This window comes from Protopterus annectens, chromosome 3.part0 (assembly GCF_019279795.1).
Source record: "Protopterus annectens isolate FY-2018-M chromosome 3.part0, PAN1.0, whole genome shotgun sequence".
NCBI classification, from domain to species: domain Eukaryota; kingdom Metazoa; phylum Chordata; order Ceratodontiformes; family Protopteridae; genus Protopterus; species Protopterus annectens.
The window spans coordinates 883,056,079-883,083,421 of NC_056731.1; the positions used below are offsets into that span (position 1 = coordinate 883,056,079).

The 27,343-nt window shown below is 38.8% G+C and overlaps 1 protein-coding gene across 1 annotated transcript in view; it reads right to left on the minus strand.

Annotated features, from left to right (window-relative positions):
- Window positions 1-27,343, minus strand: part of ANKH (ANKH inorganic pyrophosphate transport regulator) — a 1,474,332-nt gene that overhangs the window by 464,342 nt on the left and 982,647 nt on the right. The window contains exon 6 of the mRNA XM_044065217.1: window positions 7,351-7,485. Coding sequence (XP_043921152.1) covers window positions 7,351-7,485 — 135 coding nt within the window. The remainder of the gene's footprint in view (window positions 1-7,350; window positions 7,486-27,343) is intronic.

Consider the following 27,343-nt stretch of genomic DNA (forward strand, 5'->3'; position numbering starts at 1 on the left):
CCAGAAGTTAGGTACTGTGTTTGGGCCTGGGGTTTTCCATTTAGGAATTTTTCTTAATTTTATCAATTTCTCTGGCCATTACTTCATCCCATTTCTTTTCATCTACATTAAAGTTCCTTACTGTTTCTTTTAATTCATCTAGCCAGCCTGCTACAGGAAACCATTCATGTATCCAGGAAACCATGATAGATTCCTAAATGAATTTCACAAACTACCTTTATCAAAAATATAGTTGAGCAATTTTAATTTTTCTTCAGTTAGCTGGTACACCTACACCTCTGATGTTGGGTATACCCAAAGCCTCCCAGACCTAGGAAGTGATGACTTTCAACAAACAGCTAACCAGCCAACTAAGGGCCAGAACATTCTGGACCTGGTCCTCACCAACAACTTCCCCCAAGTGTACCAAGTCTTTTAGTATCCACATCCCATGTTACATTGGATAACACATTTCTCCCTTAAAGAACCACACAATAAGTTCTGAGTTCAAGTACTTTAACCATACAGACTTACTAAAATTCCATGATGAGCCATCTAAACTTACTGCAGTACCACCACGCTCCATGAAGCTTCAGCCACTGGTCTTCCATATGAAGTCTACTACAACATATAAAAAGTTCACACTTGAGCCAAATATAATGAGAAACTTAAAAATAAACCATCTTAGTGTTCCATCACTACAAATAAACTGTATAACAAATGAAAAAAAAAACTTTTAAAGTCCTATAACAAATCCACCCACATTAATTAACAACATCAGAAAATAACTAAAAATGGTCATCAAAATGACCAAAGATAAATATGAACTGAAACAGGCCTGAGACGTCAATGAAAATTACAAATCCTTCTTTGGTTATATTAGGAAATAACATAACCAAATAATGAGAAAAATGCCCTAAATGAGTGAACTAATCCAAAATTTACCCACTCTGGTTCTAAAGACAGATTTAACACACTTGCAGACAGATTTAGTGCTAATTTTACAACAGAAATAGTTACTAAAATTCCCCAAATTTTAAAGTCACAGTCACTCTCTAATATCACCATGGAACACCTCCTGGATGTACTATCTAAAACTAAAAACATTACTTCCATGAGATCACAAAATTTATTTGGACTTGTAATTAATAGTGGCAGACATGCCCTCCCTAAATGTCTCCCAATAAGTGTTTTATTTACGTCTAGCCACAGTGTGTGTCCTTGCAAAAAAAGGAGAATTTCAGAATTACAGACTCATCAGCCTAACTATTTCCAAGTCCATGGACCGTATCATATCTGACCTGTTAAACTCCGATATCAAAAATCCTTATGTAATTGTACTCAAAATTGAGTTTGGTTTTATGAAGTGCCGATGAATTCTACTTTACCTGCTAAACTTATTTGAGAAAGTTACAGTGTCAGTGGACAATAGATACCACATTCACACATCTGGATCTGACCAAGGCTTTTGACACTGTATCCAATGCTAGCATTATAAATGAGCTAAAGGAACTAAAGATAGACCCTTAGCTGGTAAGATGGATTGCAAACTGGCTGAAAGAGTTCACACAATTAAAGTGGTAGATGCCATTTCATAAAGCAAAGAAACGATCAGTGGAATAGCACAAAGCTCAGTACTGGGACAATTCCTCTTTGGTACATGCTTTTCTGACCACCATACCACAAACCCTAATCTGTGGATAACCACATTTGCTGATTACCACAACTTGCGTGTCATCATTCTTTCTTCCACTGATACAAAAGCACTTCATGCCAGTGGTGTAGAGAGAAGGGGGTCACACTAAATGCAAAAAAAAATGCAGAGTTGTCACCTTTGGGAAATGACCCTCATCTACAGCTTATAGCACAGCTAGCACTCAATTCCACACAGACATGACCATCATGGATCTTGGTTGGGTAGACAATTCCCGATTCTTTGACCACCATGTTACAACAGTAGTTATCTGCACTCTGTCCTAATGAAACAAATTGAGTACAATGTTTCTTTCAGCATGTACCTGGCCAAACTTATGTAGCTAGAAAGGCCCCAAAGGTTACTGATGAAAAAGATTACTGGCCTAAAAATCCTTAGCTATTAAGACAGACTAGAAGACCTATCCCTAGAGTCTGTTTCTTCTAGACTCCAGTGTGGAGATCTACAGTCTGTGCTGTCAAAGAACCCACCTCAATGAATCTCTTAAGACCACAGGAACACCAGCTACACAAACACCCAAACCAAGATTCTGAAGTTCCACTGAATATAAATAAAATGTTGGAGGGATAGATTCACTATCCAATGGTTGTCCCATCTCTGGAACAAATAACCCTTGCATGTTAGGCAATGTGACACCTTTGCATAACCTTGATAAATGGACAGATACCTGTAAGTTTATCTCTGTCTTGACATGTTCTTCCCTCTTGGAAATAAGAGGTACATCCTGAAGGTAAATATTTGGCAAGGCACACATGGCCTTCCTAGTAGTTCCTATAATCCTGTGATCCTAATTCATAAAAACAAGCAGGTGAATTTATCAAGCTAGACTTTAGGCGCCACTGCCATCTAGTGCAGACAAGTTTCACCAATATAAAAAAATAGTGACTATAGTACAAAAGCTGGCCTTGAGCACAGTTTTAATAGGCAAGAAAAACAGGAATGAAAGAATCCAGAATTAAACTTACAACTGGATTCATGTTGCTGCAGCTATTAAAAGAACAGCTGCTCCTTCCAGTAGAAAGCTCAGACATCAGATAACGTGAAGCCAGAGATGGTATCATTAGTGGCAGAGAGAGTAAAGTTTGAACATGCTTTAATATCTAAGCTACAGGCTGCAAATATACAACTGTGGACCACAAACTAACAGTCAAGTTGCACAAAACATTTTTTTCTCAGTGTATTCAAATTTCATGTAGATAAACTAACTCAGCACACTGAAAAAAGTCATCAGAAGTTGCTAGAATTATGCTGCTGTCCATTGGAATAAGATCAAGACATGAATTTACAGGGTACCTTTTGGGCATCCTTTTCCATTTAAGTTCATGAGGGAATGGACTCCATCAAGAGTGGCCAACCATTTTAGCTCAGGGGCCAATTACTGTACTTGGAGAGGTTTGGGGTGGGGGTCACATTAACACATTAAAGATGCATCTGCTTTGTATACATAGTACAGTCAAAGGTGCACCTCAGTCATTAACGAAAACAAACATTGGCGATTGCACATTCACTTCTATATTACTACAGGCCAAAGAAACTGAAAATACAGCCTAATATAAATGAAACAAACCAACACAATTCAATTACCTTTTTATTGTAAACCCTACCCCCCACACACACACCTAAAAAATGAATGTTAGCAGAGGCAGAAAAGTGGATTACAATAGGTAGGAAGAACTGAACTATGACATCCCTTCAAAATTACAAAACTCAACATCAATGCACGTGGGAAAAAAGATCAACATCAGTGCAAATTTGGAAAAAATCATCAGTGCATATGAAAAAAAACCCTGAACATCACTGCAGGCAAAAAAAAAAAAAAAGAGCACCTGCGATATAACAAGGGTTGTCAGTATTGTGGACTCTGAAAAGACCCTGCTCAGGACCTCAGTCACTGAGGCAGCAGTAAGAAGTTGTGGCTAAGAAATGTTCAGTACTTATTTTAGTAACTCTAGAACCTGTTGCTTGGTACCACCTGTAAGGGCAAAATCACGTTAATGAAACAGGCCTTCCGTGAAATGCTACAAGGTGGGGGGCTTTTCAAGTGAGAAGCAAGCACTGAAATGCCACAAAGATGGCATTGGTGGCAGCTGCCAAAGCAAGGGCCGGGGTATGGGAGGAGTTTGGGAATCCAGGTTCTAGCCACCCATTTTGTAAGTTAAGGCTAGGGGGTTAGAACCTGATTAAGCTGGTCTCAGCAAGAATGAAAATATATGCCATTGACTGATGACTCTCTTAGGAGGAGAAAGGAACACACCGGGGGACTCTTGAACCCAGAGGACATGACAGTCTCTGAAGAAACACTGCCAAAATGAATGGCAGAAGCAAGTGGTGGTATCTGGGTCCACTTATGTAAAAGAGGGAACTAAAGCACTTAAATAATTTTAAGACAGCACAACAGTAGACGTGGATGATATACAGATGGAAATGCTGAAGGCTCCAATAACTTTTGGCATGTTATTATTAATGCGGATTTTCAATGTTGCACAGAAGACAGGTATCTTTGGACTGGCAAACTGGGGTTATAGTCCTCATTTATGAGAAGAAGACAAGAGTGTGTGCTGTACTTATACAGGGATCATGCTTCTCAGCCTAAGCTAAGGTGCTGAAAAGGAAACTGTAACAGCTGAGTATGCGTTTCAGGAGAAATTTATGGATGTTATCCTGGCCATGAGGTGTTGTTATCAATTCCTTGTCCTTGCACAGACACTGGAGGGATGACAAGAGCATTTCATGACTGAAGATCATGAATAGCATCATGCACAATGGCATGCTTTGTGGAAGGGTTTGTAACACCACAATGGCCATTTCTGCCCTCTGCTATTCATTATATGTTTTTATGGATCAAGAGTTCTGTATTCTTCTCATTGTAGCAAAATATGTTCAAGGTGTGTGTATGACTCCTCCTAGGGGGTGCCTCATTTCCTCCCCTCTTCATCAGTCTCTTAGGAAGGATATTCAGCTACTGTTGAAGTTTGCACAGTATCCATTCTGATGACATGATCTTTGTGGTTTGCACATAATATTGTCTTTCTGGATTCAAATAAATGCACTTTAGCATGCACTGCAAAGGTTAGTTACTAAGTATGAAGTAGCTGTTATGAAAATCAGCACCTGTAAATCAGACATGGCCTTCTGCCAGGGAAGAAAAGTAGGCTGCCCTGTTCAGGTGAGACAGCAACAACTACCTCTAGTGGAGGAGTTGAACTACCTTTCAGCAGGCCAGATTATCAACAGCAGTTTTGCATTACGGTATCACCAACTCTTCAACATCATGATCTGCTGTTATCAAACACTTCTCATTTTAATTGCCTTTCACATCGTGATGGGCTCGTTTTTTTTAAGAGTTATGAGGAACTGGTTTTGAGGGGGTTTAGATGAAGCAGAGAAGAGATAATTACGTATTTAATGAAATGCAGATGCAGTTTGAATTTGTTGTAATGTACATGTAAGTGGAGTATGGAAATGTTTTCATGACTGGGAAGTTTGCTGTTTCTCTCCAGTTGTGTGACTGGTGTTAGGGTGTGTGTACATAATAAACACAAACACAAACACACACACACACAAGCATATTTTTTAAAGCAGCCAGTTCTATCAGTACTTTTTTTTCGCCAGGGAGAAGTAAGTTGGAGTAACCTTGGAAAAATCACTGACAAAAGGAGAACATCCAAACTGTTAATCTTGAATTGCATTTTAGAAACTGTATTTTTGTTTTCCATTAAATATCAGTGAGGTCTTTTGCATTAACACAAAACCTTTGTTTTTGTTGAACTCATCTGTTATCTGCTCACTAGCTGACATCATAATGTACTGATTATGACATCACTATTACTTTCCTGACAACAAGCCATAATGTCAACAAACAATTGTAGTATGCTACAGAAAAACATTAAGTCATAGACAAGTCTCCATAGAACATGTCATATATTAATGCAGTTTTACACAGTATAGAGTACTAGGAAAAACAATAAACAAATTATGTAATACATTCTTAACCTTTGAGTGAACTACTAGTATTTATTTTGTTTTTTAGTTTTAAGATGCCCCAATGAAGTAAAGAGTAAGAAAAGGAAACAAGAAAGGCAGAACAAACAGATGCAGATCTTTTGGAAGTGGCTATGCAGTAGGATGCCTGCGGGTTTACCTCTTCACTGCCATCCTTTTAGTGAGGTTATATAGCAGCCTTTCTCCTACCAACACTTCACTAGCCATCATCCATATTTTGTGCTACTTGTGCTGTCCCTAAGTAGCCAGATTTTACTAAACATCCAGTGAGGCTCATCCCCTATATGTATGCCATACAAGTCTAACTATGGCACCTGTGCTCATCACTGCTGGCAGAGCTCCTGTCACACCGTACACTTTGCTCCCTGTCTCTTAGCCATGATGCAATTTATTCATTTCATCACACCTTTCTTAAACCTTGTTTTAGTCGAGCTTTCCTTACAACACAGAATCAAATGTATGGCATCTGCTGCTTTTCTCACATTTAGTTCTCTTGTTTCACAGTTAATGAGGCTGGCTCGTCAAACTCTGAAAATCCCAAAGTAATGATGTTTCTTTCCCTTTTAAACAACGTCTCCATTAAACCAATCAAATACTCCTTTTAAATATTGCCTCTATTACCTCCCCCATTTTATGCAAGGCTAGTACTGGTCTTTCCTTTACTGACTTACAGTGGGGCCCATTTTTACAGACATATTATGCATCATCCTACAGCACAATTATACATACTCCACATTCAAGCACATGCTAAAATAGGTAAGCTTGTGTCCCTTTGTTTACTAAGTACCTAAGAGTGAATGCTGTCTGGTCCATTTGCCTTGTCTAGACACAATGTTCCCACTACTTCCCACATCATATCCATGGTAATGTCTGAATATGTTACCTCTCCTTCTCTCTGTATAACCAATTCAGAGGGTCTTCTGAGGATTAGCTTTATGTTAATCTATGTTAAGGGGCATATCCGCAAGTCAAGCACCACTCAAGTAACCCGCATGCGAGATCTCAACCTCGTCTGTGACATCAATAAGACTTGTTGTCGGGACAGATTTTTGTCCCAGAGACTCCCCCTTTTGTGGAATAGACTCCCTCTCCGCATAAAGCAGAACACCTCATTAAACCTTTTTAAGCACAACTGGATGGGGAACAGAAAATACACCCCTGGGATTCCACCTGTGTCCCTGCTGGACAGGGGCATCAGGTGCTGACTTGTCAGAATGTGGGCTAAATTCTTGGCTAGGCTTGTAAGGGCCTCAGGGCCAATAGCCTAGTAACTTCCTATGATCCTATGTTACAGCAGCTTCCCACTTTTAATTCTTTCTAACTCCACTGTATCTTTCTAGTTATTCAGGTGACACATTTACCACACAACTGCCATCTATGATATGCTTACAAAAGTCACCCCAAACCATAACAGCCCACTACCCTTTTCTTCTCTTGACAACCTGCTCATTATTCCATTTTTTGTATTTTCCTCCAATAAAATCACCTAGGTCCTCCATTTTTTGCCAAAGCATTCGCCTACACGTCCTCCCTTCATTCCCCTGTAATTTCATCCCCTTTATCTGCAGTCTTAAATATATATGGTTAAAACACATATGTGATTTAATGCAAATAAAAGACTACAACCATAATGTGTAGACATGTTGCCAACTTACCTCTGTGGCAGCAACACTGCCGCCAAGGTCACGTGACACAAACAGGTTAACAATGGGTCGGCTAATTCGCTGAGTGGCTAGAATTAATGCCAAAGGCCACCAGAAGCTCAGCATTTTTCTAATTGTTGCATCACCCTGTAATAGGTATAAGAAAGGAATGATAAAATTCAGTGAGAGGCACTGAGTAAATGTATACAAACAAAACATTCTGAAACATGCGTGTGCTTTTATACATGATTATGGACTTTCTGGATTTATGTGAAGCCCTGCAGACAGCAATCTCTGATGTGATTCAAGAAATCACTCTAATCTAGAATCTTAATGATTTTAAAACTGCGACTTCTCCCCAAAATGTTAGATGTTTTTAATCTTTGTGACAGAGTAAATAGTCTATACTCTGCACTGCTACACATGTTATTTAGTACTCTCTAGGGGCTTAAAACAACAACTGAGTCAGAAAAGACATGCAAGGCTTCTTCCTTGCACTGGTTACACACTTTGTTTATCTAGGAGTACAGCTGGATTATACCCTCTCTTTTTTTCCAGTCAACCACACAACTGTAACTATATCAGCCCCAGAAAATAAATATCAGGGTATGAATAGAAAACGCTATTTTCTCCTGCAGTACAACACTGGTTAATCAAAGTCACACTTCTCCAAATCGGCTATTGGCTACAAACTTATACCACAGGCGGACCTTCCAAAATTAAACAGATTGACATAAGACTGTTACAATGCAGTAGTTATCACTCTCGATAGATTTCAGGAATTCACTTTTTTGGGTGAGAGTGCAGTTACTATTTTCCCTGCCATAGGTGTGGGTTATGACTAGAAAGAGTTAAGCATCCTCTTTCTGAATAAACCGATACTAAATGACTAAATAAACTTAAGCACCACAAAGCCGCTGAAGTCATGCATGTTCACAAGTCGGGAGAGAAAATGCACTTAACTTCAGATGTCTCATACCATTCCAAAAAACTATTTTTTTTTCTAGAATTCATTTAAATAAAGCCAAATGCCTTCTCAGTGTATTAATAAACTACATAATAAAAACAATTCTAATCTGCACTATCTGTAATACTAGTTACATGATGTGAAAAAATTGTAAAGGACAGTGCTACAAATTACCTACAAGTCATATTCTATGAAACTAAACCCATTTTTCAGAAGTTGATGCTTCCATGATCTGAATGGTGGCAAGGTTTCTGGCAAGACATCTGCTATAATAGTTTTACGTCTGGACAAAAAAAAATACTGAATAAGCTAGTTTAAAGAAAACTCAGAATATTTGCTCATAGGCTTTCTCTTTATAATTCACAAGCAATCTTGCATGCTGAAACAAAGAATGACATGCCACATGGTTAATACATGCTTATGCTTGGGTTGGCATTATGATTTGCCTCATTGTCTGCCTTCAGCTCTACATGCAGTCAATATTGCAAACTGCACTGGATTTTACTAATCAAAAGTTTATTTATTTATTTATAGCAGAATTATTGGTCCTTTAAACCTAACAGACAGCACACAGATAATCAGTCTATTTACCTATCTCTTTTGATGACTGTGTTGTCCATTTGGGGCATAGTCCATTATCACTGCAGCCTCAGGTAGGAAAGCTCCTTTCAGTGTACCACAATATATTAAAAATACACAAATGTATAAAACATTTTGTCAGTAGGTAGTAATCTAACATAGAAATAGTACAATTAAACATGTCTGAGGAATGCAAGAAAGTACAGTCGTGCAAGTTGCACTTAACATCACACTAGATATTTAAATTCTTCACTGCTGCACTAGCCTTTAGGCAAAACTGACTGTATGTATCCTGCTCAGGATATAGCATCCAGCAGCTTCACAAAGGTCTTAACTCCCTTTCACATCTTCACTCTGACAGCCCATTGGAAGGAATCAACAGTCAGAGTGAAGCTTTCTTCAGGACTTTCTTGCCTGTAAACAAAGAGAGAGAGAGAGAGCGACCTTACTCATCCTGAAATAGAAGCTTCAGGACTTTCTTGCCCATATAAAGAAAAACAGCTAACTATCTAGAACTACAAAAGATATAAGGATAAACCAAATATTTATATCCCAACAAGTATGGTACTTAAGTGCAGCTACTACAGGAATAAGGAATTCAAAAATCTATTGTTATAGTAACGTACACAGCTGTACTGTGTTCATCATTGTCACTGCTACAGCAGCTTTTGGGCTATATAGGTTGATTACCAAAGCTCATCCAATTTGGAGGAGGAAGGATATGGGTCAAGTAGCTTATGAAGAATGATCCTAGAAAAGCTTGTCCTGGACCTGGAAAAGGAATTCAGTTTGTAATGTTTTGTAAAAGTATGCACGGAGAACCATGTTGCTACCTTTAGAATGCTGCCAGAGTCCACCCATTTCCAGTACGCACTAGTAGAATGTGCCTTGATACTGCCTGGAAAGTTTTCCATGATGGGTACAACAAAAGGCAACAGCTGAGGACAACCATTTGTAATCGTTTTTTTTTTTGTTTTTTTTAACATGGGTTGTCCTTTCTTTGCTCCATCATAATAAATAAACAGCTGATTCACTTTTCTAAAGGACTTATTTCTGTCAAGATAGCACCTGAGCTGCCTATGCACTTCCAAAGTATGTAGAATTCTTTCTCCCTGGTTCTGAGTATCCAGACAGAACACTAGAAGATTGATGGTTTGATTCAAAGTAAACTCTGAAACAACTTTGGGGATAAACGAGGGATTTGCTCTTAATGAGACCCTATTTCTATGGAAGATCAAACAGGGTTCACCCACCACAAGTGTTTGCAACTCAGGTACTTTTCTTTTAGATGTCAAAGCAAGAAGCAGTACAGTCTTCCAAGTTACGAACCTTAAATCCATTTGAATAGCTGGTTCAAAGGGAGATATAGTTAACATTTCCAGCATAAAATTTTGATTCCATGATGGAGCCACCTGTTTTCTAGGAGGCCTTTTACTAAAAATAAAAAAGAAAGGTGGATAAAGGGATAGGCATGCTGAAATGGTCACTAGATGGGAAGGACATTGTCTCAACACTCATAATTTCAGTGAATTAAAAAAAAATGCTGTTCGCCGAATTACTTTTCCTGATAATGGAGTTTGCTTTTTTCTCCATTGTTGTGTGATCTTGTAGTTGGTATATACAAGACCAAGGATGTGGGGGTGTAGGAAGCTTGCCCCCCTGCAAAAACAAAATTGTTGAGTTGTTTATCAAAGGTGATTTTGTCAAATGTTTTTTTTTTTTCCCACTCGACAAAATTAACTTCAGTGGCTTGACATGAATCCAAAAGATGCACCTGCATACAGGAATAAGAGAGGCCAGAGGAAAGTAACTCAAACAAATATTTCAGCTCCAGTAGTATATAATCCCAAATGTGAACCTGTTTTTTTGGCTAAGCACCAACTAGAATTTTTTTCGACTTGCCAATACAAGATTTCTTGGTGGCAGGTTTTCTTGCCTCCAACACTACCTGCTGCACATCCTCATGGAAAAGGCATCTAACAGTTATCAAAATTAAATCATCCACACAGTTAGTTAATGTTGTTTGAGACTGACATATATCAAACTCCTCCTGTCTTGTGTGAGTAGCTCCAATCTGTGAGGAACCTTGTGGTAACTGCCCTTGGACAATCCATAAGAATGGTGGAACCAGTGTTCAACAGAATGATTTCTGGAGAGTCTTCTGGATCTTCAGAATTATCCTGGTTATTAGTGGAAACGGCGAAAATGCATTAAGGAACATTTCCAACAACAGGAATGAAAATGCATGTGTTTTCCAGGCTTGCAAGGAACCCTGGAGCAGAATTTGTTCTGTTGCCTGTTTTGAAGGTAGGCAAACACAACTATTCGATGTGCTCCTCACAACTGGATCAATTCCTTGAAGACCCCCTCATTCAAGTTCCATTCATGGGGGTCTACCCTCGTCCTGCTCAGCTTGTCTACTTCTATATTTCTCTTACTGAATGAAAGATGTTTGGAAGGTTATGGAATGCTGTAGAGATAACTCCCACACTATCACAGCCAGCCTGTACAGTGGCTAGGTCTGTTTTCTCCTGCTTGTTTATGTACCACATCACGGTAGTATTGTCTGTAATCATCTGAAAAGGTCCCATGGACAACAGGTGATAAATAGACTTCAAGGTGTGTATCACAGCAAACATCTGCTTGACTTTTATGTGCTTTGGTCTGTCTGAAGAGTTCCACAGGCCTTGCAGCTTTACCCACATAGACACTGCTCCCGCGCAAAATATGAGGAGTCTGTGGTCACAGATTTGCATGGACTCTGAGAAGAAAAGTGGAGACCTGGCCTGAATTCTATTTGCTGTCTCCACCAGTGTGGTTCCGTTTTGACAAACACCAAAATTGAAATCTGAAAGTCCAGAGGATGCAAATGTTGAGTGCACATATTTTTTTAGATACCACTGACGTTTTCTCAAACTGCCTGGTGAAAGGAATCATGGAAACCATGAACCCCAGGATCCTGAGAAATTCTCTTGCTGAAGTCTAAGACTGATTGGAGAAATTCAGGAGAGTTGCCAGATAAAAACTCACCTTTTCCTATGTAAGAAAAGCTTTTTGTGGAAAAGTACCTAGAAAGCAGCCCAAAAACTCAATCCGGTATGATGGAGTCAAGGAGGATTTTGGTATATTTATCTAGAACCCCAGACTGGTAAGAAGAGTTGAAAACCTTGTTAAGGACTTTTGACATCTGGGAAAAGAGTCTCCAGAGATAAGTTAGTCATCTAAACAAGGAAATATAAGAGTGCCCTGAAGTCTGCTATGAGCTAACAATGGAACTAGATGATTTTTAAACAATCTTGGAGATGTAGATAACCCAAAGGGTAATGCAGATAATTGATACTGTAACCCAGACACAGAAAATCTGAGACATTTCTTGAAGTCTGTGGCTACGGGAATGTGGTAATAAGCATCCTTTAGATCTAATGTTCCCATGACACTCACAGGAGGAATGAGAGGTAACAGAGACTGAAGGATCAGCATTTTGAATTTTGGTACTTTCACATACAGATTGAGAAAGGATATATCTAGATCTAGTCACCACAAGAGTTCTTTCTTTGGCATCAGAAACATTCTGGAATAGAAATATATGCCCCTTTGATTCTATGACTCCTAGGATGAGCAAATGTTGAAGCACCTGAGGAAAAATATGTTTGGTTAGAAGGGTGGGAAGGAATTTCCCTGAAAGGAGGTATTTGTAGCCAGTGTCAAATGTAATTACCATACAAGGTCCACGTAGTCCGTGCTAAAATGCACTATTCTTGACATCTAAATATTTATGCACTGACACAACTTCTAAAATAACATTTCATCCCCAGTACTTGGGTCTACATCTGAACAAATCACAGTTAAACCACATTTCATTTAAATATCCCACATTTCATGACGTAAGCCAGTTAAATTATTATCTTAAAGAAGCCATCTCCAGTTAAAAATATACTGTTCCTTGCAGTAAACACTAAATAAAAATATTTCTAAAATATATACTTAATATAAAACACCACCATAAAAAATTAATTAAATAAATCTTGTGAGTATAAAAAATTTCATAAAAAGCATTTTTCATGTGTGAGAATTTAATAAATAATTGTTACTTCATAACTTGGCTGCCTTCATTTTAAGAACATGCTGAAAAGAAATAGGATCATTCAAACCCAGTTTCACTGTGGAGTCTAGTTTAATTTGTCAGAGTAGTTCCCTGTATTCCAGTCTATTGGAAGAACAGACCAGAATACAGGGAACTACTCTGACAAATTAACTGGACTCCAAAGTGAAACAGAGCTTAAATGATCATATTTCTCTTCAGCATGTTCATAAAAATGAACGCAGCCAAGTTATAAAGTAACAATTTATTAAATTCTCACACGACAAATATTCTCTATGAATGCTTTTTACACCCACAAAATGTTTTTTATTGATTTTTATGGCGATGTTTTATATTAAGTATATATTTTAGAAACATTTTTATTTAATGTTTACTACAAGGATCAGTTCTTAAGATAATGAGTTAACTGGCTTCCATCATGAAATGTGGGATATTTAAATGAAATTTTGTTTAACTGTGATTTGTTCTGATGAAGTCGCAAGTATTGGGGACGAAAGCGCTTAACACACATCATTTCAAATAAAATGTTATTTTAGAAGTTTTGTCAGTGCAATCGTATTTAGAAGTCAAGAGTAGTGCCTTTTAACCTTGGACTATGTGGACCTTGTGTGGTTACTGGTCTTGATCACAAGGCAGCACACTCGCCTCCTGTTTGATAGTGTCAGATGTAACCCTGCTGCACCACTTTTAACCCCCAGGAGTCCAAAGCAATCGGCTTCCAAAGGGGAACATATACAGCCAATTTCTGGGACAGATTTAGAGACATAGGGGCAGGAGGGTAAGGAGGAGATGGGGGTAGAATGCTGGCATAGTCATTCTGAAGCATTAGACCTTCCCTTTTTTGGAAAGGATTCTTTTTTCTTGTTGTTCCCCTTCCGGCATCTCATTTTTGCTACCTGTTTGCCTGGATGCGGCAGAGATTGCATGTTTTGCTTAAAAGGAAAACACGATTTGGAAGATTTGTAAAGGGGGCTTGAAAAATCTTGGGTACTCCCTAAATTCTATCAAATTGTTTGAGGACCTGCATAGCAGAATGGCCAAACAAGATTACCATGTCTAAAGTAGAATTCAAAATTTCAGCCTTTAAGTCATCGGCAAACATTCAATTACATATACAGACATATCTCTGTAAAACTGAAGAAGTGGCCCTAAAAACAGCATCTTCACACTCATACACACTCTTCAGAGCATGTTTCCATACTTGGGACAAATTACAAACAACAGGAATCAGAAAGGAGCTACCTTCTGAAGGAAATGTGGCAAAGTATGCCCATCAAACTGCACAAAACAGAATAAACTACGTATGTGCCTGGTCGTTAAGAGTTCTGCAAGCTAACGTGGAAAAAGAAAGAATCAACAGAATTACCATATCTTTCCAATACCTTGCCCTTTTTGCCCATGGGGGGGGGGGGGTACTGGGTTTGTTATTCACCAACAGTTTGTTAACAACTTGCAAAGAGGTAGAGACTGCAGCTCAATAAGATCCAAAATGAGAAAATAATTTGCTGGAAAAGTCTATCCGCCTTTTGGGGACTAACGGTTGACAGGACTATTATAGGCAGCATTAAATAATAATTACAGCTATTTGCTCCCCCAACATTTCTGACAAAGTACTCTGTAGGGACTTCTAAAAATCTGCCAACTCATTATATTCTCAAAAAACAAGTTCCCAGTTACCTCTCTCTGCCTCATCACACCTCCAGCTTTGCTATCTACCTGATGACAAATTCTCTGAAGTTTGCTTTGGGTATAAAAATACATAATGCAAATACCTCCAAGCAAAAATCCTAAACCGTCTGGACTTTGGTTCCATATTAAGGAACCATACAGATGTCTTTCCATTGTTGTTTGGCATATTGCTTTTTCATTCCCTCTTCCCAAGGATTTCTAACCTCAACTGATTGGTTCTTATAGTTACCATCCAATGTTTTATATTTTTGTATGCCAAATTAATTATCCCTTTTTGACAACTTCTGTTCTAGCCTCAACTAACAATTCTATCAGAGCTAGTCTTTCATTTGGCAATGTCTCCCTAATCTCTTTCTTTTTGCCTACACTCTATCCCTGGTAGGGAAAGGCAGTCTGTAACCAGTAATCCAAATTTTGCTTGGCCTCATTCCACTATATTGCCTTCCCCTCTCAAGTTATTTGCTCCCAATACCATGATTCCTTTGCTAACTTTCTCAGTAAATTCCAGTACGCTCATGTCTATAGTATGTACACCTAGATGCAGTCATTTCCACTGCTGTTTTATTTCTTAGAAAAATATACTGCTATGTCATAAATGTAATATTCTATATGGTTGTTGTTTTCTCCTTAAGGATCTGCATTCAAAATCCTATTCTCTAATCACTTCTCAAACTCCCCCTCCCGCACTTCATTATCATCCCTTTTCACTTTGATGTATAACCTTCTGCTTGTATTACATAAGTGAGCCTTAACTGAATAGCATTAAAGTACCAATTCAAATCAGGTAATCCTAAACCACCTTGTTCTACAGGAAGAATCAATATATTCCACTTAACACTTGTCCTCTTCTCCTCCTCTCAAATAAATTCTTTCAAATCTATGAATTATGGTTCAGAACTCCTCTGGCTGATAAAAATATGCCCGGCCTGTATATAAAATTGAAGAGACTAGAAACATTTTCACTGCTTTTTCTTTACTATCCATCTCTTCCAGCTTCTCAGTTTTTGTATTATCTTTTCAGTCTCTTCTGACATATCCTTAGCTGCTATAATAGAATCCTTTTAATCCATACTTCTAAATACTTATCTTAATATGTCCCCTTGAATATGGGTATTGCAGAACAAATTAATGTGCATGTACACAGTCTACTGTTATAGCCTTTCTTTTACCTTCATTATTTTATATCCTGAAAAACTCGCAACTGTTTCAGAATGTTTGACAACACCAAAATGTCCTTTTCTGGATTTATCAAGTACAAAATAATATCATCTGTTAATAAAGGTAACTTTTCTTGAATAACATACCAGTTGTATTCTTGAATTTGAGAGTCCCTCATTTTTTTTTTTTTTGCCAATGACTGTAAATATAAAGCAAATAACAATGGGGAAGAAGACACCCCTGTCTACTTTGTTTCCTTGTTGAGAGAATCCTCTCACCTTAATTATTGCCTCAGATCCTTCATATATCCTTCCTAATTAACCGTATTATTCTGTCAGGAAACACAAATTCTACCATTGTTCCATTCATAAAACTCCAGCTGACTCTGCTGAACACCTTCTCTGCATCAAAAGTCACCAAAAATGCAGCTACAGATTTTTTTATTTTGATTAATACCTCTTGACTGCAGCAGCACATACAAAGTTTGCACTCTTTTTTCTTCAAACAGGTATACTTTTCTACAAAGACTATAACAAGAGTAACAAGACAGAATGAGAAGGTGAAAAGAAATGATGACTGTTGGGGAGTGCAAGTCATCTGAACTAGTAGCAGGGATACTAATGCAAACTAAAGTGTGGCATGACTTCCTCAACTGTAGAATTTAAAAAGTAAAAGACATACCACAGAGTGTGGAAAAGATATATGAAAGTTATGCATTTTCAGTAGCGACAGATTTAGATGATCCAAGTCCAACCATTTCAGTACCTATATGACTTAGCAACAGACAAGTCTGTTCCTCACATAAAATTTTCCACAGCTCCAACTCCTCCTCCTTATCCATAATGCACAGTGCTCCTCTTTCTCTCAAGACGCAGTACACTAATGTAACACAACTAAGTAGAACTAAGCATAAAGCAAACTTCGTAACTTAGGACAGCCTCCTCTAGGCCTCACCAGAAAAGGTTGTGAGAAGGCAAGTGGGTATGACAAAGAGGATAAACTGACATCTATAATCCAGTCTATCAGCTTCAATAGCCATAGGACAGAGTCCCCAGCTCAACCACCTGGGAGGCATTAAGAAAGCATTCAATATAATACAGTCACAGTGAATGAGGACCTTGTGGAAATCACATCTAGCTTACGGTATTTTGTAGATGTGTATAAAAAAACACATGATGTCAAAGAACTGCCCATATTTTCCTTATCAGAATTTAATGAACTCAGTGAGCCATCTGGATAGGGTGACTTTATAGACTTTGGAAACCAATCTATTAGCAACATACAAAAATAACTGGTGTCTTCTGAGTGACTTTGCCCTGTCAAGATAAAGCCTTATCTGTCTAGGCACATCTAAACAATGTAAAACATGCCACCCTCTATTAGATTTGTTTGGAAAAATGGGGAGTTTAATGGTCTGATTCAAATTTAACTCTGTGGCTACTATAAACTTAGGGTTTCTCTGCAGGGCCACTCGGTCTTTGTGAAAAGTCAATGAAAATGAATGCATGCATTTCTGAAATTCTCTCGTCTCAGATTACTGCAACCAGAAAAGTAGTTTTCTGAGATAAATGCCTCAATTCCACTCTAGATGCAGGCTCAAAGTGTGTCTGCGTGTGTGTCTTGCTAATTCTCTACTTTTCCAACATAAAATTCATGTCCTGGCGGTAAAGAATACTTGAACAAGGTTTTGATAAGACTCTATTACTAAGGGCTTTGCATCCAGGAAGGAAGAGGTCAGTGTCTCCCTCTACTCTTCCCTCATTAGACCAATCATTAAGTACAATGCGCCATTTGGCATGTAAGTCACTAGACACCTGCAACAACTGGAGAGCCCGCAAAAGTACCTCACAAACAGGATCCTAGGCCTTAAACTTCTGTCCTATATGGACAAATTCAAAAAACTCCAACTATTCTCTGTCTCATATCGCCTACTTAAGGCGATCTCTGCTTGACTTACAAAGCCATGTCTGATCCAGCTCTGTTAGAAATGCTACATCCAAAGAAATCCCAATCCCACCGTACCACATGCTGAAGAGACCTCAACCTCATTACCACAATCAACAGAACATGCTGGAGGGACAAGTTCATAACCCAGAGACTGCCCATGCAATGGAACAGACTTCCCATACATGTCAAGCAGAGCAACCTCACTGGCCCTCTTCAAGAGAAATCTTGATGAGTGGATGTGAAAAATTCACCCTACAGATCACTCCAGTGGCTTTACTCGACAGAGGCACTGGGAACCAAGGTCGGGTGGCACGATGCCAGGGTAATCCTATGGGCTAGGCTTGTAAAGGCTCCAGGGCCATTAGCCTAGTACACACCTATGTACTTTTAAGAAAGGTTTTTACACAGTTTAAGGGAAGCTACAGAAATACTATGGAATCCTTAACAGAAATCAGATATAGCTGAGAGGTAGACCTTAATGAAAGTCCATTTTCAAAATCTAGCTAAGAATAGAGCTCAGCATTTGAAAGCAGCACAAACCACAATATTTATCAATTTGCTGATGTACACTTTCCTGGTACTGGGTCTCTGGGCAGAGGTAAGGATTTGGGTGACCCTAGGAGGGTATGCAGCATCCTCTCCATCAGAGAAACTGGAGAACCAAAGTGGTTAAGCAAAAATGGAATGAAGATCCAGCTGAGGCATATTGGATGGATACAAGAGCAAGTTTCAGAAGGGCTTTAGACACAGCTACTTCTCCAGGTGATGAGGTCACAGCTGGGGGATCCAAATTTATTGATGTCAAAATGGGGCTATGAGAATGATTTTGGATCTGTTGAAACTCACTTTATAGAGAAATTTAAGAATAAAGGGAAATTGAGGGGAAGGCATACAGAGATGTGGGGTGTGGCATTTTGGGACTATAGGTTTCCCTGGTACACTGACCTTCAGGTGCAATTAAGGAAAATAAGTTGCTGAACTTGCCATTGGTCAGGGATGTAAAAAAGATGCAACAATGTTTCCTCCTTAGACAAATCATCTTACATGCAAATGACAAGCTTAAAAAACACTTGACTGGCATAAACAAACATTGGTTGAGCCTAGCATTGAGTGAACTAGCCTAGCGTTGGGTAAACTAGCTCCCTCTGGAATATGGTTTGCGATGAGAAAATTGTTTATCACTCTAGCCCATTCACACATCCTCATGGCCTCTAGACACAGGGGATATGAATGCATTCTACCCTGCTTTTATGTATCACACCACAGCCATATTGTCTGTTTGAGTGGTACTGGCACTATGCAAGGAGGATCCTGGAAGGCTTGAAGAGTAAGTAGGTACCAACACATCCATGTGCAGACTAGCCTCCCACTGCATCCAGGCTCTTTGAATGGTCATGCTCTAACAGTGCCCTCGCACAACCCACATCTGAGGCATCAGTGATGACTGTTACTGTAGGGAAGGGACTGCCCAGAGTAAGGGGATAAACATGGCACGACTAGCAAAAAGTATCCATTGTAGGATTCTCATGTGATGTCTGGAGTAAGGTTCAAGAAATATATTGGCTGCTAAAAGCCATACACACTTGAGGCAAAGGCTGTCAAGGAGCTGATGCATGCTGGACAAATTGCATAACAACTCACTGAATCAGGGGCATCCTCTCTAGAAGCAGGTTGGCTTTCTAAGAATAAGTATTTAGGATAGGCAACCAATAAAAGTGAAGGCTTGAGATGGCCCCACTCTTTACTTTGCAGTGTACACCTCATCATTTTGACTAAGAATAGAAATGTGAATAGTAGAAACTCTGTGTTGACACTAGACTTAAGCAATGATGTGGCTAGAAGACAGTCATGAGAGTAGGGAAAGACTCTGGTGTTCTGTGATTACAGCCCTATATTTCGTGTAAACTCAGAGGTCTGTGGTGAGACCAAAGAGTACAGCTTAATATTGGTAACAGCTGTCTCCTATCCACAGGGACAAAAACCTCCTTGATTTACTGGACATCTTTATGTGCAAATAAGCAACTCAGAGGTTGATAGTGTACATCCAGTGTTTTCCTGAGAAGGAAGAAAAAGTAATTTACACTGAGAAAATCCAGAATGTTTCATTGGAAATAAATTTGTCGAGAAGGCTGGTATACAGCATCAACCAGAGGTCTGGTATTTTTTTAGAACCAAAAAGAACCTTGAATAGTATCTGAATTCTCTGTATTCTGATAAGTCCTGGATGGTCCTTTTTAAGATACAATTGAGGACCTCCCTTTTAGTCACACTCCTCTGATGGGGGTGGGATGCCATATAACAAAGTGAAATAAGGTTAGGAAGAGATACTCAACAGGATCCTGTAGCCTCTGGATATGATTATCTGAATCCCCCTATCGTGAATGACAGCTATCAATACATGAAGATGGAGGGACAGAAACCCTAACTAACTTCAGAGTGGTACAGTCAGGCAAGCCTTCAGGAATTCTTTTGCTGCTGTTGTTCTTCAGACTAGGAAAGTACAGTTGTGTACCCACCATAAATGTAGATGTCCGAGTGTATTCACTGTTGCAGTCATCACTCTTGGGTTATCCTGCTGGCAGGCTACCTGCAGTCGGCCTAAATTCCAAAGTCTTGGTCTGGCGTCGGTTACTGCCGCCTCTTCCCTGACGTCAGTGCGCCAGGGGTATAAAAGATGCAGCCGACACCATTTTCTTCAGTTTTTCTTGCCCCAGATGTCAGGTGACCCAAAAGGGTAGGCTAAATAGAGTATGCCAATAAACATGCATGCACTAAAGTAAACATTTCCTTCATCTACAAGCAAATACACCACATAGGTTGTCTAGAATAGAGAAGTGCAGATAAGACCCAGCAAATGAAAGGGGGATGGTGGTAGGGTAACCTGGACTGCAACAGTGAATACACTCGAACATCTACATTTATGGTAGGTACACCACTGTACTATGGTCATCATGTTTCACTGTTGCAGTCATTACTCTTGGGTTGAATCCCAAAGCTGAGGATGGGTGACTGGGCTAAACAGGATTAGGAGAGGCTATGAGGCCCTGCAGAACTGCAGTGGTAAAGCTTGTTCTGGATTTAGAGTAGAGAGGTAAGTGGTAGTGCTTTGTAAAAGTGTGCACTGAACTCCAAGTTGCAGCCTCTAAGATGTCTTTGGTTGGTATTTCTCTGAGAAAGGCTGCTGAAGTGGCTGCTGCTCTGGTAGAATGTGGCCTAATGCCCTTAGGCACTGATTTGCCATGCTGTGAGTAGCAGAAACGAATGCAATGGCCTATCCATTTCAAAATAGTCTGTTTTGAGATAGCCTTTCCTTGTGATCTGGCAGCATATGCCACTGAAAGTTGCTCAGTCTTTCTGAAAGCTTTAGTTCTGTCCAAGTAGAAGCGTAGCTGTCTGTGTATGTCCAAAGAATGCAGAAGTCTCTCCCCCTTGTTCTGTGGGTTTGGATAAAAGGTAAACAAGTGAATGGTTTGATTAAGGGCTATAAAAAAAAATAAAATAAAAACTCCAATAAACAAAAAACAAGACTCTCAGTAGAAAACCACTTTAATATAAGGAGCAGAGCAGATCAATCATCATCAAATCAAAATACTTTCAAGGATTGATTGAAGATGATGCTCTCCTCTGCTAAGTGGTTTTCTACTGAGAGTCTTGTTTCGTTGATTAAGGGCTACACTGGACACCACCTTAGGCATAAAAGTAGGGTTCGTCCTCTGAGAAACTCTGTCTTGATGGAAAATGATAAAGGGTTCCACAGCCATGAGTGCCTGTAACTCCGAGACTCGTCTTACCAAGGTTATTTCTAGGAGCAGAGATGTTTTCCAGGATAAGAATTTTATATCTGCTGTTGAGGCTGGCTCAAAAGGAGGCAGTGTGAGCTTTTCCAAGACATAACTGAGGTCCCATGCAGGTATTGGTGTTCTCCTTGGAGGTCTTATGTTTTTGGCCCCTCTGAGGTACTGCCTTATTAAAAGGATGAGAAAAGATAGGTGGTTCCATATTGTAATGGGCTGAAATGGCAGAGGCATGAATCTTAATTGATGAAAAGGATAGGCCTTTGTCCAGCATCTCAGTTAAATATTGTAAAATCTGAGGACTATTTGGTATAAACGTGTCAGTTCCTTGTTCCTGGTTCCAAGCACAGAATCTCTTCCATTTTTCTGCATAGGATTTTCTGGTACTTGGCCTCCTGGCCTCCAAGATAACATCCATTACAACCTTGGAGAGAGGAGTGTTCTGAATGGCTACATTATCCGCCATGCTGCCAGATTTAAGGTCCAGAGTTGGCTGTGCAGGATCTGATTGTTTTGTTGGGTCAGTAAGTGAGAAGTTTGAGGCAATGTCCAGACTGGACCTTGAGACAAGTTCTTTAGAATTGGGTACCAGTGCTGACGTGGCCATTCTGGGACAATCAGTATCATTTTTGGCTTCTCTTGTCTGACCTTTAGGAGTACCTTGGGGAGGAGAGACAGTGGAGGAAAGGCATATACTGTTAGGTTTTTCCAGCTGAAGGATAGGGCATCCACTTTCCATGCTTGCTTGTGATAAATCCTCGTGCAAAATCTCTGTAGGTGGCAGTTGTGAGGGGAGGCAAATAGATCGATGTCTGGGCATTCCCATTTCCTTGTTATCATGCTGAAGACTTGTGGATCCAGTTTCCACTCATGGGGATCCATGAGGTTTCTGCTTAGTTCGTCTGCCAGAGTATTTATTTTTCCTGGCAGGAATTGAGCTTGCAGGTGAACTTGATAAGTCAATGCTGTGTCCCACAAAGTCATGGCTTGTCTGCAGAGGGGATAGGAATGTGTGCCTCCCTGCTTGTTTATGTACCACATGACTGCAGTATTGTCCGTCTTTATCAGTAGTTGTCCTGGATGAAGTATTTCCTTGAAAGCTGTCAGGGCATTCTGAACAGCTAGCATCTCTTTTTGATTGATATGAAGATGCATCTGGCTTGTGGGCCATGTGCCCTGAATACATTTTCCTTCCATGTGGGCCCCCAGGCATAATCTGATGCATCTGTTGTAAGTGTCTGCCTGGCTCTGGGTAAAGTGAATGGCTGTCCCTTGTTGTGGTGACAGGCCTGTGCCCACCATCGAAACTCCTGCCGCAGGCAGGGAATGAGGGTAATTAATGTTTCCAGGCTGTGGCAATGTTGAGTCCAAACACTTTTTAGATACCATTGTAGTTTTCTCATATGCAGTCTGGCATATGGAATTAGTAGAATGCAGGATGCGTTGAAGCCCAAAGCCTGCAGAATTTTTCTTGCAGATAACTGGGTCTTTGTTGCCAACATTTTGAAGTAAGAAGTCAGTTGTCTTTGTTTGTCTGGCGTGACATAAGCCATCTGGGCAGTTGTATTTAAGCTTGCACCCAGGAATATTATCTCTTGAGACGGTACTAGTTTTGATTTCTTTTCGTTTACTGTGTACCCTAGGCAAATTAGTAATCTTTTTACAAATGCCAGATGCTTTAGTAGAATGTCTTTGTTCTCTGCTTGAATAAGGCAGTCATCCAAGTAAGGATATATTTGAATTCCTCTTTGTCTGCAAAATGCAATTACTGGTGCCAGGCATTTTGTGAAGACCCTGGGAGCAGTAGATAAACCAAAGGGCAGTGCAGAAAATTGGTAGTGCATTGAGCCAGCTATGACTCTGAGGTATCTTCTGCAAGATTGTCTGATTGGGACATGCAGGTATGCCTCTTTTAGGTCCATAGTTACAAGCCAAGCCTTCTTGCCCAACATGGATAGTAGCTGCTGCAGAGTCAACATTTTGAAATTTGGAACGTGCAGAAATGTGTTTAGAATAGACAGGTCCAGTATTGGTCTCCAGGCTTTGTCCTTTCTGGGCACCAAGAAAAGTCTTGAGTAAAATCCTTGTCCTTGCTCTTCTTCTGGTACTTGCTGAATGGCCCTCATGTCCATGCGGGATGAAACTTGTTTTTGTGCCACTGCCCATTGATTGTGTGGTAGGTCTGGCATACCTTTTGCCCTTGGCAGGGTGTGAAAGTGGAATCTGTAGCCCTGAGACACTATTTTCAAGACCCATTTGTCCTGGGTAATCGTGTGCCAATTTGGTGAAAAAAGTGCTAGTTTTCCCCCTAAGGGGGCTGCCAAAAGATAAGTGCTTGGTTCTGGCAGAGGAAAGTCAATGGGACTGTTTCCTGCATGGTTGTGATTTGTCTTCTCCGCTTTTGGAGGTAGGAGCACCCCATTGTTTAGGCCTGTATGAGCCTTGGGGCTGGGATCTGCCTCTGGGGTGTCTGTATCTGCCTCTTTGTGGCCTGACACTGGAAAGGACCAATTCTTTGTCGGCCAGTTCCTGCTAAATCTGGGTGGCTGTACCTGTAGGAAATCCTTAACTGTTTGCATGGATTTTGCTTTATCCTCCATTTTCTTCAGCACCTCTTCTGCCTTAACACCAAACAAAGTATCATGCTGTAATGGAGCATCCAATAATTTTGCTTTAACATGATCAGGCAGATTCTGTTCCTTTAACCATGCATGCCTTCTAATGACAGAACCCGTAACAGCGGCCCTGCAAGACGCCTCCAGTGAATCAAAACCACATTGCAAAGTATGCTTTCCCACTTGTTCAGCTGCATGCAATAAATCCTGCATTTCCTCCTTGTTATCAGAACATTCAGAATTTGTCAACGTTTTCTGTTTAAGCAGTGACATTAAGTATTGCTGATATTTAAGCATATGAAACTGACAATTTAAAGCCCTTACAGCCAAGGTAGCAGAAGTGTAAACTTTTTCCCCCCATCTGTCCAGTGCCCTAGAATCAATTGTTCTCCAGTTCCACCAATAAGTGCCCACGACTGCCAAAGAAAATGGTATATCCACAATTTATTAAAACAACAATTCGGACTGATATGACAAAAAACACAACAGAAACAGCGTAGGGCGATACAAAGTTAAGCGCTTTCAACCAAATCAGCTGGTCTTCATCAGAACTAAAGCATGTAACTGTTCCACTGTTTAAATAACTTTTGTGGCGCCAAAACCACTCACCGTTCCTTAAAGTTACAGTGACCAAATGTTTACATATTATATTTACATCCCATGTAACACCATAAAAAATGCTAACGAAATTTACTCATGAAAATGTTATAATCGACAATTACTTGTAAAATAATCTTAAATTACTTAAAAAAAAAAAAAAAAAAAAACTTTAAAACTTGAAAAAAGTATTAAAATATTGCTATCACCAAGACCTTATAACTTTCCTTTTACGTACTTTTTTCAACTTATTAAAGCTATAAATAAATTAATATTGCTTGAACTCTACCTGGTATAATAATATATAAAAATAATATATAAAATGTATATGCACATGGAAGAAAAGACACATAGTAAAAAATTAATTAGATACTGAATAAATACTGGATAAAATTAAACTCATTTAAAATCATGTGAAAATTTTCTATTATAACATTATTATTATATTATATACTCTTGGGTTAGTAATTGGGTAATTACTTGAGTTAGTAATATTATTACTATTATAAGGTAATCCTAATGACTTATTAATATACTTATAAAGTACTTATGGAATTACATATATAACTAATACTTGAACAAGGGGATCTAAAATAATCAATATGTTCATCTATCAAAAACCGATACTTTCATAAATATTTTCATAAATATTTGACTTTATGGACGTAATAATGGTTTGATTGAAATACAGTCATTTAAGCCTGGTGGGGCGGTGGCATCCAACCATATTTGCCACCATGTCTCTTTATATGCTAATAAACTCTTAAAGTCACCACCTCTTGGGTCTATGTCTATAATATCAAGAATACTAAACTTAAATTGATGTTCGCCACCTTTGTTATCTATATGTCGATATAATGCATTTGTTTTGTCTTTAGTCTTAATGCTATATATATGATCATAAATTTGTTTTTTAAGACATCTTTCAGTTCTTCCTACATAGAAGCTTGGACATATGTCGCATTTGGCTAAGTATACCAACATTTTGGTATTGCAGTTTCCTTGTCTACATCTTATAATTGTCTTGTGTCCATTCTCTAATTTATTTTATTTTCCTGCGACATGTATCTACATTGGTTACAAAATCCACATTTCTTGCTTCTATTGTTGTTATTCATGAAACTTCTTTTCGTATCAATGTATCTGTGCTCTGTTAAAGACTTCATGTTACTTCCCATTTTATAAATAAAATTAGGTTTAGTTCCCAGTATTTTTACTAAACCCGTGTCAGTACTTAAGTGCCAAAATTTATAAATTATTCTTTTAATACTATCTACTCCTACATTGTATTGTAATATACAAACTCTCTGAAAATTGGAAGCTGATTTATTCCTGAACATATTATTATCAAATTTATTAATAAATATATTTCCAGCTCCCAATAATGGTTTGTATTTAATATTCTACTGTCCAATAACATAAACAATAATCTCATCCATCATTTTCTCAGGATATCCTCTTTGTTTGAATAGTTTTTTAATAAATATCAATTCAATTTTCATCTCTTCATAGTCAGAGACCATTCTAGCTGCTCGAATGCATTGACCCTTAAAGACATTGTATTTAACTTTAGAAGGGTGGCAACTAGAATAATCCAGGTAATTATTGGAGAATGTACTTTTCCTGTAAATTTTAGAATGAACTTTACCTTCATCATACTATATAAATGTATCCAAGTATGGTAATCCATTTTTATTGAATGAATATGTAAATTTCAAATAATCACTGCTACTATTAAGAAAATTAATAAATTGAAGTAGCATGTCTTGTTCTCCTTCCTATAAATTGTAGACGTCATCCAAAAATCTAGAGTAGTATTTAATATATTACTGGGGAACAGATGACTATCTTCCCAGTTAAGCATAACCAGGTTGGCATATATGGGGGCACATGCTACCCCCATAGCTACCCCCCTGGTTTGCCTAAAATATTCTCCCTCAAAGTAAATAAAATTGTTGTCCAAAACTATGGACATCATCTCTACTAATAGACAGATTTCATCCCACTCTAGATTGGTGTACTTCACTAAACTGTTGTTAAAGGCCTCTAAGCCTTCCTGTTTTGGGATGCAGGAGAACAAGTCTATAACATCAATTGTCACTATAATAGTATGATAGGAAAAGTAGTTTCATGAATAACAACAATAGAAGCAAGAAATGTGGATTTTGTAACCAATGTAGATACATGTCGCAGGAAAATAAAATAAAATTACGGAATGGGCACAAGACAATTATAAGATGTAGACAAGGAAACTGCAATACCAAAATGTTGGTATACTTAGCCAAATGCAACATATGTCCAAGCTTCTATGTAGGAAGAACTGAAAGATGTCTTAAAAAATGAATTTATGATCATATATATATATAGCATTTAGACTAAAGACAAAACTAATGCATTATATCGACATATAGATAACAAAGGTGACGAACATCAACTTAAGTTTAGTATTCTTGATATTATAGACATAGACCCAAGAGGTGGTGACTTTAAGAGTTTATTAGCATATAAAGAGACATGGTGGCAAATATGGTTGGATGCCACCGCCCCACCAGGCTTA